The 12,583-nt window shown below is 36.4% G+C and overlaps 1 protein-coding gene across 1 annotated transcript in view; it reads left to right on the top strand.

Annotated features, from left to right (window-relative positions):
- Positions 1-8,295, top strand: part of LOC129078281 (zinc-regulated GTPase metalloprotein activator 1C) — a 46,895-nt gene extending 38,600 nt beyond the window's left edge. The window contains exons 12-15 of the mRNA XM_054583055.1: positions 1,845-1,913; positions 2,023-2,088; positions 6,699-6,828; positions 7,414-8,295. Of these exons, the coding sequence (XP_054439030.1) occupies positions 1,845-1,913; positions 2,023-2,088; positions 6,699-6,828; positions 7,414-7,520 (372 nt within the window). The 3' untranslated portion in view covers positions 7,521-8,295. The remainder of the gene's footprint in view (positions 1-1,844; positions 1,914-2,022; positions 2,089-6,698; positions 6,829-7,413) is intronic.
- Positions 8,296-12,583: the final 4,288 nt, after the last annotated feature.

Below are 12,583 nucleotides of genomic sequence, written 5' to 3'. Positions count from 1 at the left end.
TCTTTTAATGGATGAATAATATTCTAGTCCACATTTTTATACTACATTATTATACTACATTTTCATTTACCCATTAATTTTACATTGTTTCTACCACTTACCTATCACAGCAAAATAAATACTTTTAGAAATACAGCATTTTCGAGTCTAATTTTAGTTGGCTTTTAGGTCCCATACTGAACAAGAAAATGCTTTCTGGTTTTCCTATTAGTAGCAACAGTGTAGACTAAACGCCAATATATTTTCTGCTTATGTTGCTCTTTAACATTTATTTACCTTTAGCTCTTGGGTTGGCCAAAAAGCCCGTTTAGCTTTTTACATAAAATTAAAGACACGTTTTTCATTTTCACCAATAACTTAATTGATTTGGATATTTTGAGTATGTCGGCTGTCTCCCACTATTGGCTTCTAGTGGGTAGAGGCCAGGGGTGCTGCTAAATGTCTTCCAATGCACAAGACAGCTCCACAGCAAAGAATTCTTTGGCCAAAATGTGAATAGTGCCAAGGAAGTTTGCAAACCACTTTTGACGTGTTCGATCAGTCACTGTACCTTCTCCATATGCTGCACAAATCTTTTTTTGCATTTCAGTTGCATTTTTACCTTTCTTGAAATAATAAAGCATAATAGACAAAAATATCTTCTTCCATCTTCACTATTAAAGTGGCTGCATAAAAATTCACCAATTTTGATAAGTTTTTTTTAGTGCAAACTGATATGACAGCTGTCATAATACAATCTAACAAATTGTTTTGAATGAGGTTAAAGACAAATAAGTGCTGTTAGAACCATCTTACAGAAAAAAACAAATGAACTTTTTGGCCAACCTAATATATTTAGATAAAAAACAGTTTTGATGTTTTCATATTTTCTACTAAAAGCCTCTGATTTTTCTACTGGTGAGTAGATATGCAGCTCTAGGAAATGATGGAAAGCTGTGCCTTAGTATATACTTTTTCTGCCTGTTTTAAAGCTTGGCTTGAACATTTTATTCTCATTATCTAAGATGAGGTTTGTGCTTTTATCAGGTTATGTTTTTAGCCTTGGATTTTCATCAAGTTTGAAATTTTGGCTTATGGCAGAAATTGGACATTTGGATTTTAAGTATGTGACTAGCTAGAGGAAATCTTAAGCGTCTGATTCCTTAGAGTAGACAGTGAGAGCTTTATCAAGGTCAGGAGGAAAAATAAATCTCAAAGTTAACATGCTATAAATGATGATGTCACGTCTAAAACCAAAGATGACATACTATCCATTCTCATCTCTAGGTAGTCTTTACAACCATTGGCACATGTTTGGTCAGAGATAAAACAAACCTTTCCTTTATATTTTTCCAAAGAACAGAATTAAACTTTTGCTTTGGAGGTCTACTCCTGGCTCTGGGTAGTTTTTGTTTTGTTTTGTTTTGGTTTTTTTTTTGAGCCTCCTTTCCCCCAATTTATAAAATGGAAATAATTCTCTATTCCACAGGATGGTTGTCACAAGTAAATGAAAGATAAATGAAGTGATCCCAGGCAAAGGTACCTGGCTCAGTACTTATAATTAATAAGTTATGTATACATATTAATATTACCTTCCCTTTTAGCACTGAGAATCCTGGAGAGAATGAATTAAATAATGCGTTCCCTTGTATAACAGTTTCTCTGTGTAAATCAGCTGTTCAGAATATAGAAAATGGAGTTGCTGATACCAAAAATCAGCAAATAATGGTGAAAAAATTATACGTGATAGGTATTATTAGGTAACATAAATTTCTATGAATGTGTTCCTTACTTTTTATCTTAAAACTTGTGATTTTTTTTTTACTATAAGAAAATCATTATTGATTCTCTCTCTTGATTTACAGAGTATTATTACAGTCACATTTGAAGTACAAGGAAATGCAAAGGAAGAAAATCTAAATGTATTTATTCAGGTGAATGCAATAATTAACTGGTTAATGATTTATCAGCTGTGTTGTTCTATAGTTGCTATTTGCCATGGTTGGTATGTCACTTGATATTAACATATGTCACTTGATACAGAATCTTCTATGGGAAAAGAATGTGAGGAACAAGGATGGTGACTGCATGGAGGTCATACGACTAAAGGTACAGTATACAGTTTACAGGCTTATACTTTTGGATGAGTCCCTTTCTTGGCTGTTATATAAAATCATATTTGGTTTTAAACATAAGCACTGGTTTTAGTACAAATAACGTTTGTCTATTTTCATTTTTCCTTTTTTCCACTGCTGAAAAGAAGCCTAGGAATCGTAAAGCATGATTTATTTGCACAGCTTCATTTAGTGTTGCAGCTAAAACAGCCTGTGTGTTTTGAAATGTTACCCTGTGCTCTCTACTCCCAGGAGTTCTGACCAGTTATCTGGCTCGTGAGCTTGACGTGTTGAAACTCTCCTCCTTTTGGCACTCAGCTTAGTCAGTAAGAGAAAACTGGACATTTTCCTGTGCTTATTTTTTCCAAGAGAGCTTTTTTAACAGAGCAATAATATAAGAAATCTTGGTGCAGCTGAACCTTTTGCTTCTTGATGCTTCTGGCAGACAGTAAACGTTTGTCATACTATAAGCAGTATTATAAAAGACTGAAAGAACACTTGACATTTGGGTATTTATGTCAGAAAAGGTGGTTTGTTTGTTTTTTTAAATCCTCATCCAAGGATCTGTTTCTTGATTTTAGAGAGAGGAAGGGAAAAAGAAAGACAGAGGACCATTGATGTGAGAGAGAAGCATCAATTGGTTGCCTTCCATATGCACCCCGACTAGGGATTGTACCTGCAACCTAGTTATGTGCCCTGACTGGGAATCAAATCTGCAACCTTTTGGTGTATGGGATGATGCTCTAACCAATTGAGCCACCTGGGCAGGGCACAAAAAGTATCTCTTACATAATGCAATGGTTCTAGGTTGTGTGCTTAATCTATCAGCCATTATTTGAGTGTCTATTCTTGTGTTTCCAGAAGTCTGTAAACTTTTTATGATTGTTGTTTATTATTATTACTGTTAGTAACTAGATTCACTGGTTAGGGAATGACTTCTCGTGATCACTAGAATGACAAAGGTTAGACTGTGGAGAAACTACTTAGGTTGAGATTTCTTCACTTCTTGTGCTGGCTCTCCCTGGGGTAGCTGCTGCAGAGCAACACAGGTGAATCCCATATCCTTCCCACCCCATCTGGCTGCTGCTTTGTGATTGTAGCACCATCTACCTTCCGTGATTCTAACTGGCAGATCATACTTCATTCTGTAACTGCTTTTGTCTCCTAGTACTGAAGAGAGGTGGTACCTAGAAAAGGAACCATTGTGGCATTTTACTAATGCTGCCACCAAGACCTCTACCTGGAGTTCAGTGGCCCATTCTGCACTATCCCAGTTTGGAGTTTGTCCTTATGTGTATGCCAGTTTCTTGGCAGTTGTCCTCTTTGGTTCCTCCTTTGGCCTTTCTCTCATTACAACACTGGGAGCTCTAGAGCAAGATAGTCTTTATCTTCATAGACTTCCTTCTCTTTCCTGTTAACAAATAGTAGTCCAGTGTAATCAGCATGTTGAACATGTTAACTCTAGTAGCAGCTAATGTTTCAAACTCTTGATACAAAATGAATGCTTAGGTAATTCTAATTTATTATTATAATACATATTCAAATTCAAAAAACAAAAGACAATCATTACATGTTATGCACCTTAAATCAATACAATGTGATATGTCAATTATATCTCAGTAAAACTGGGGCAAAGAACCAGAAAGCAGCTGGGCACAGGCAAAGAAAAACTGGGAGAACATGCACACAAAATGCATAAATACACCAAAAATACACAAAAGTTGTGTGGTTGGAATGACTATCAGTGATTTGTTTTTTAGTGTCTTTCAATTTATGTTAATTTTATACAAATATGTATAACAGAGTTCAGAGAAATGATTTTATCTCCATAGGAGCCAGTTAGATGATTTGTTCCTCATTTCTGCAAATAAATATAACATGAACTTTTATTCAGATAAATGTAATAGCTTTTCTGTATTTCATTAGTATCTACTGCATTTGTTGCAACTCATACAAAAACGAATCATTTGTCATCACAGTCTTGTAACTTCTCAATTTGCCCATAAAAACTGGGAGACAAGTATAAAATTCTTAAAAGTAGAATAATCAGTAGAATCTGAATACATTATGTTTTATCACTCTTGTTTTTTTGCTGTTGTTGTGATAACACTGAAAGAACATCCTAATACATATATGAATTTTGTCATTAGAAAAAAATCAAAGGGACTTCCAGCCAAGATGGAGGTGTAGGTAAACATGCTTCATTTTTGCAGACAGCTGCAGCAAAAATTACATCTAGTCTCCAAATCAAATATCACCCAGATTTGTCGGAAAATTGAGCTGTGTGGAAGTCCAACAACCAAGGATTTAAAGAAGCCACATTCACCTAGATAGGTAGTAGGGGAGGAGAGGCGAGGAGAGGTAGTAGAATGGGTGATCCCTCATTCACGTGTGGTGGATAAAAATGGGAAGGGATACCTTGGGAGTGAGCATTTCCAACCCCAGACCAGACCACCCAGCCCAGGATTCCAGCACAAGGAAGATAAGTCCCCATAACTTCCGGCTGTAAAAACCAGTGGGGGTTGTAGTGGCAGAAGAAACTGCGTGATTCTCAAGAGACTCCTCTTAAAGGGCCTGCAATGGACTTAGGACTCAATGCGTACCCACCCCTTCTCAGATTTAGCACCAGGGCAACAGCTGGAAGGGCACAAGTAGCATATGGCGAGAAGGGGAGAAAGTGAAGTGACTAGCAACGGGGACGAGTGTTGAGAGACAGATTCTTCCTGGGCAATCTCCAGAGGACAGGGAGCAACATTGTCTCCTCTCTGAGCCCTCCCCTAAACAGAGCCACAAAGCAGTTGAATAGGTTGCCACACCCTGGCTATTACCTAAGGCTCTACCCCATACAATTTACAGGTACCTTTTCTACAGTAGGCCACAGTAGTAAGAGAGAGTCAAAACAGCGCAACCTAATACTCAGAAACAAACACAGGGAGGCTGCCAAATTGAGGAGACAAAGAAATATGCCCCAAATGAAAGAACAGAACACAACTACAGGAAAAGAACTAAATGAAATGGAGGTAAGCAAACTATCAGATGCACAGTTCAAAACACTGGTTATCAGAATGCTCAAAGAAATCATTGGGTACTGCAACAGCATAAAAAAGGCCCAGACAGAAATGGAGGTTGCATTAATAAATAAAAACCTAGAGGGAACTAACAGAGAAGGAGATGAAGCTGAGAATCAAAGCAACGATTTGGAACATAGAGAAGAAAAAAAGCATTCAATCAGAATAGCGAGAAGAAAAGAGCATTCAAAAAAATGAGGATAGAATAAGGAGCCTCTGTGACATCTCCAAACATATACCATCATCCAAATCATAGGGGTGCCTGAAGGAGAAGAGTAAGAGCAGGAAATTGAGTACTCATTTGAAAAAAATTTGAAAAACAACTTCCCTAATTTGGTGAAGGGAATAGACATACAAGTCCAGGAAGCACAGAGAATCCCAAACAAGTTGGACCCAAAGAGGACCATACCAAGATATATCATAATTAAAATGCCAAAGGTTAAAGAGAATTGAAAGCAGCAAAAAGCAGGGAGTTACCTACACCAGAATTCCCATAAGCCTATCAACTGCCCTGTCTGGTGTGGCTTAGTGAACTGAGCACCGGCCTGTGAACCAAAAAGCCGCTGGTTCAATTCCCTGCCAGTGCCCATGCCTGAGTTGCAGGCTGGTTCCCCATGTGGGACTGAACAAGAGACAACTAATCAATGTTTCTTTCACACATCAATGTTTCTCTCCCTCTCTAAAAAGAATAAAATATTTTTTACAAAAACAACTGAATCTAAAAAACAAAATAAGCAAACAAGCAGAACAGGAACAGAATCATAGACATGGAGATGATAGACATAGACATGACATGGAGGGTTATCAGCTGGGGGGGGTGGGGAATAGGGGAGAATGGGGGGAAAGGTGCAGGGAATAAGAAGTACCAATTGGTAGTTACAAAATAGTCAGGGGGATGTAAAGAACAGCATAGTAAATGGAGTAGCCAAAAAATTTACATGCACGACCCATGGACATGCATGACCCATGGACATGAGCTAAGGGAGCGGATTGCTGTAGGGAATGGGGGGTAACTGGGCAGAAAGGGACAAAGGGAGAAAAATTGGTACAACTGGAATAGCGTAATATTTTTTTTTAAATCATGTACAGAAACTTTGGAGACTTTCAGAAACTCTTTAATGCACAAATAACTGAAAATAAGTTAAAATTTTATCCTCACCCTAGGACATTTTTGTTTTTTCATTGCTCTTTAGAGAGAGGAAGGGAGAGGAAGAAGCATTGATGCAAGAGAGAAACATCAGTTGGTTGCCTCCCATACATGCCTGTATTGGGGATTGTATGTGGCCGGACTGGGAATCAAACCTACAACCTAGGTGTATGCTCTGACCAGAAATCAAACCAGCAACCTTTCATTTAGGGTAAGAGGCTCCTACTAACTGAGTCACATCAGCCAGGGCAGGAAATAAGTAATTTTAACAGTATCTTTTTATGAGTTTGTATTTTGAAAGGAATAGGAAAAATTAATCCATTAATATTAATGCTTGCTTTCTGCTTTTAAATTCAAATTGAGGATGACTGATCTTTGTCCTCTGAACAGGGGCTGGTGTCAATCAAAGACAGACCTCAACAAATGATTGTCCAAGGTGTCTATGAGCTGTATGATCTGGAAGAGACCCCAGTGAGCTGGAAAGATGACACTGAGAGAACAAATCGATTGGTTCTTATTGGTAAGTTACAAACCATTAAATTTCTAAAGCAAAGCAGAAAAACAGGGTTCTGCACAAATAACACCCCTTTTTTATTACAAAATCATAAGCATGTAATTTTGTAACATAAAAATACCACACTCAAGCACACCATATGACATGTTAGGTGAAATGTTCAAATTAAAACTATAAATTATTACATCCATGTTATTAACCTACCAGCCATACTCAAGCAGGGCTTACTTCTGCTGGATCCTATATATTTGAAAGGAATATAATGTGCTATTTAAGTAGCATTAATCAATCAGAAGCCATTTTGTAAACCTACAAGTAAATAAACTTGCAGTTACTGTATCTGTCTTATTCACATGATAGCATTCATAAGAACTTGCTAGACCTTTTACTCTTCCAATAACTTTAGAAAAATGATTAGTCCAAGTGTCAGTTGAGTTCTGAAGGATTTAACTAGAAAGTTAAGGAAGGAATCACTCAGTTACTATTTTTCATTTCTGAAGGTCATCAAGAACTTAATGATCTGGAGTTGACAGGTCAACTGTGTCATTTTAATAAACATGTTTTAATCACACCATATTTTTCTCTTTGCAGGCAGAAATTTGGATAAGGATATCCTTAAGCAACTATTTATATCTACTGTGACTGAAACAGAAAAACGGTGGACAACATGTTTTAAAGAAGATCAAGTTTGTCCATAACATTAGATGCATTTCTTATCAAAAGGATTGGATAATAATATTAGAACTATAGTTCCTCCTGGGTATATTTCAAACATCTGTTCTTTGCATTCTGCTGTGAATTCCGGTGTGTGTTAAAATTATATTTTATAAACTACATATGATATAGTAAATCAATACTGTAAAACATTTGCTATTTACACAATAAAATACAATATCCTGTTTTTTTAATAAATGTTTCACAAAAATGTCTTTCAGAATTAGCTCTGAAGTTTATATATACTGAGCTTTTTATCCATGGAAGTTACTGTATTTAATGATGGTAAAACTTACTTCAGCATTGTCATTTTCCTTTAGAACTACAGCATCTTGCATAGATATAATTAACAAAAACATTTTGAAAGCAAATAACGTCACCATTTTTATTAAATGAAATAAAAGGTTTGTTGTGCCTAGACACTTAAAGGTGGAAGAAATCTGAATCAAATAAATTAATCGGAACCATCTCTTCGTTTTAGTCAATTGTAAGTCTTACTGATAATCAGTGTAATGAAATTTCAGCCACTTTGAAATTTATTTAGAAAATTCTAATTGTAGAACTTTTAATTTTAAGTAGATTTTACTACTGGTATTAAATTCATTTTGGGTTCTTTGAACTTTTCAAGATTTTAGAATCAACTAGAAAGTGATGAGGTACAAACCTTCAGATATAATTGCAGATAATTTGATAATTCAACAATCCTTACTTGTCTCCTACTCCTCTAAGAGCAGGTCAGCATTATCAGTATTCAGATTGTAGGGGAACAGCATTAGATAGAATTTAAAGAAGACCTTTCCCAAACAAATAGTTGTTAAATATCAGAGGAAACTTACCAAAATGGCATTTTTGAATTTTTTTTTATAATTTTAAATAAAGAATTACATTTGTGTATCTTGAACGGTTCCATTGTGTTTGGAGGCATGTCCACTGATTAAATTATCTATGCCCCTTCCCCTGCATTCTCTTATCTTTTATATATATATAACTTTTCTATATTTGTCCATTTGCCTCCTAAATCCATTCTCTTAAAGAGTGGTTGAGAGAATACCCATATTTTGTGGCAGCGTATTGTACCATAGAAAGTCATCTGATATTTGAGTCAGATCTGGGCTTTAATTCCAGCTCAGCTACTTCTTGGCTGTGTAATCTTGGGCAAGGTGTTTTCTCTGAAATTAGTTTTTTTATTGATAAAGTTGACAGTGACAAACCAACCATTCAGTGTTCTTGTGAGGATTAAATAGGTTTGTAATGCACACAGCTCAGTTCCTGGCACACAACAGAGCCTAAGTAAATGTGTCTTCGTCCTAACAGTTTTAAGTTCGTTTTATAATTTATGTAGTCACAATAGTACTTCATAATGTTCTTCGACAAATAATTCATATGGATTCATATCTTCTAGACCAGAAAGGGCTTATAATTGTCCTCTTGTGGGAGAAATACTTGAAGTAACGTTAATCTATATTCTTAAAAATCTGTATTTGTAAAGCTCATCAATATTTGGCTTTTTCCTTTAAAATGCGTTAATCTTTAAATATTTTTCATTATGTATGTACCACATGAATTCAGTTGTGTTGTAAAAACGCACACATTGCAGATGAAGCCATTCTCTCCTGGCCTTTCTCCTTCAGTCACTGCCACTTCTTAGGGGTGGGCAGTATTGTCAGTTTAATGTCTGTTTTTTTAGATGTCTCTTCAGTCATACACACATTATGGTTTATGTTGTTTCCCAAAGTGAATTATTTTCCAGTGATTAAAGCTTTAAGCCCCTTCTTCAGGAAACTTACTAACTTGCCATAAATATCCTCAAGGAAATGTTTTATTTTTATAATGTGAATGTTTTAAATAAAGTGTATATTGTAATGCAGTTTGCTTTTTCTAAAAAACTCAACAATTAGTCTTAGATCTTTCCATGACATTATATAAAAATATCTTATTCTTTTAACTGCTACATAGATATTCATAGTATTAGCCTAGAATACATTCATTTTTAAAAGCGTTTATTGAGAGCTTCCAGTTTGCCCAGGTATTAGTGCTGGGGCTGAAACTGCTCGTGGCAGATACTGCTTATGTTCTGGTGGAGGGACATAAAAGAAAACATGGGGTCGCCTAAAATCATTGATAAAAATAGATTGACTTTAGATTGAGTGATCATGGAAAGGCTCTCAAAGGAGGGTGGCTTTTAAGTTGAGACTAGAATTAAAAGGAGTTGTTCATGCAAAGTAAAGGAAAAGGTTCTACGCAGAGGGAGCGGGTTTGCAGAAGCCCTTGAGTTGGCACCGAGCACAGCGTGTTGGAAGACCAGGAAGAAGGCAGAGTGGTGCGAGGAGAGGAAGCCAGGGTCTGAGGTGGGATTGGAGCTGTGAGCTGGGGCCAGACTTGGTGCTCTTTGTAGGACAGAGTGACACACATGGATTATTCTGAAAGCCGTGGGAAGTAAAGTAAAGGGGTTGTGACTGATGTGGCAGATGAACTAGTTTTCTGTTTTTAAAATTGCAGGCAGTGCTGCAGTGAACTGCAGTGCATCCTCTTCGTTCCTATGTGACACTGTTTCTCTGGCGTGGAGATGTAAGGGTGGAACCATGAGCTTCCAGGATACTCACATTTAAAATTTTTAATAGATATTGATTAGTTGCTCTTCCAAATATCCGTACCTCTTTACTGTAGTATATGAAAGTACCCATTTTTCCAAACTAGCTAATACAATTTAACTTTTGTCAACTTGCATGGAATGACATACCACTTTTAATTTAGATTTTATTCTGATTTTGATGATATTTATATATTCTTTTCAAGGTGTATTGTCCTGTTCTTCATTTTTATTTTCTGCCAAATGAAGTATTTTTCAATGATTAGGGCTATAGTATAATCAGCACCTTTAGAGGACTTTGGAACTTGCCATAGATATCCTCAAGAGAAGATTATTTTTTTTTATAATGCAAATTGCTAACAAAAAAATAATGTGGGCCATTCTTTTACTATAGAAGATTTGCAGGGTATTGGTGATGATCAAGGTTTAGGCATAGGTCATCTAAAACTATAGCTTACTGAGTGAGTGATATGGGATAAATTACAAAATCTTTGAGTCTTTGCCTCCAAATAAAATGGAGATAATGAAGATCTCTGGATTGTTCTAGGGATTTTAAGCACCCTGGATACAGAATCTCAGTAACAGTGAATTCCCCCTTTCCAGCAAGACTTAAAAAAAAGAAATTAAAGCTTTTGTACACCTTCTTATAATGTGGTTCTTTCCTAGGCTTTCCATAGCTTTAGTGAAAGGCGCAAGAACATTGGTACTGAGTCTAAGATAGCTGTAGGAAGGGTAAGCACAGGGTAAGAGGGAAGACCAGGTGACTGAAAAGGTCTAAAATTCCTAGGTCCTGAAGTTTGGAGGGAATTATCAACAAAATAAACAACAGTCTTTTATTTAAACATTTATGGGCTTGGCTGCTTGCTACAAATTGAATCATTTGGACCACTAGAGTAGATGGGAAAACGTTTAGATAGCTAGGTCTAGAAATGCCATATGTTGTGGAAGTAGTGTCGAAAGAAATGAATTCTGCTTTTGACTGTCTAGCAATTCGACTTACTTTGATGAGCAAGATAGACTGCATTTTTTTCTCACAGTCTTACTATTGGAATGAATTTCACCTTTTAGCTGTTGGTGACCAAATTGCCTTTTAATTTTCAGAGTAAAATGGAGAGAAATCAGACATCACCCTTCTTGTAGATTAGTTTGGAATGGTTCTTTTTCTAACTAGGATAGTATTGTGTGAGCATTAGAAAAGAAATAATCAGGTATTAATTGAGTGCCTATTATGGCCCCATTTTAAATGTGGCTGAACACAGTATAAGGCTTTTCATTCAATTTAATTTTCATTGGCGCAGTTCTTTGTTTTTATGTTATATTTTGTATAACAATTTTATTTGGATGTAACTCATATACTATTAACATACCTTACTTCTAAAAGAAACCCTGTATCCATTTGCAGTTATCTCCCATTTTCCCTTGCTCTTACCCGGGCACTAACAACTACTTTCTGTCCCTTTGATGCTCCTTTTTGGACCCCTTTCATTTCCTATAAGGTTTTCTTGGTTCACCCTGTTGCAGCACTCTGTTCCTTTTCATTGATAGATGTCCAGTTGATGGACATTTAAGTTTTTAACTCTTGGCTATTATGTCCATTTTTCCCATGTTTAATTTTTTGAATTAATAGATTATATTTTTCATAAAATTTTAGATTTATGGAAAAATTGAGCAGACAGTAAGAGTTCCCCTATATCACCGTATCACCCCAAACCCTGCCCCCCTCACAGAGTTAACATCTTACAATAGTACATTTGTTACATTAGTGAACCAGTATTGGTACAGTATTAGCTGAAGTCCACAGTTTACTGAGATATCCTTAATATTTTACCCAATATTCTTTTTCTTTTCCAGGATCCTTATCCAGGTTTCCATACTACACTTAATAGTCATGTCTCTTTAGACTCTTCTTGGCTTTGACAGTTTCTTAGACTCGACTTGTGATGACGTTGATAGTTTTGAGAAGTACTGGTCAGGAGGAACATAGGATGCTCCTTTTTTGGAATTTGTGTGTTTTTGTCATGATTGGATTCAGGTCTGGGGGAGGAAGATCACAGGTGATCACAGGGAAGATCAGCTCATCATATCGGGGATATACTATCCACACAGTTAATGTCTGTTTTTGTTGGCATTGATCACCTGATCATCTGGCTGAAGTAGTGTTTGTCAGGTTTGCCCACTGTACAGTTACGGTACCCTTGCCGCCCCTTCCCATACCATACTTCCTGGGAGGATGTCACTAAGTGCTGTGTACGTGAAGGGCTGAGTATCAACCTCATTTGTTTGGTATTCTTCTGCAAGGGAGATTTGCCTTCCCCCTCCCACCTTTATTAATTAACTCAATCATTTATTTTTATCACTGTGGACACATGGATATCTATTTTAATAATTTGCGTTATAGTCCAATATGACTTCATTTTCTTGCTCACATTGTCCCAGCTTTGGCCATTGGGGACTTTT

Source organism: Pteronotus mesoamericanus, unplaced genomic scaffold (assembly GCF_021234165.1).
Source record: "Pteronotus mesoamericanus isolate MK-2021 breed Mesoamerican mustached bat unplaced genomic scaffold, CSHL_Meso_final contig_73, whole genome shotgun sequence".
NCBI classification, from domain to species: domain Eukaryota; kingdom Metazoa; phylum Chordata; class Mammalia; order Chiroptera; family Mormoopidae; genus Pteronotus; species Pteronotus mesoamericanus.
This window is presented reverse-complemented; position numbering and strand designations above follow the sequence as displayed.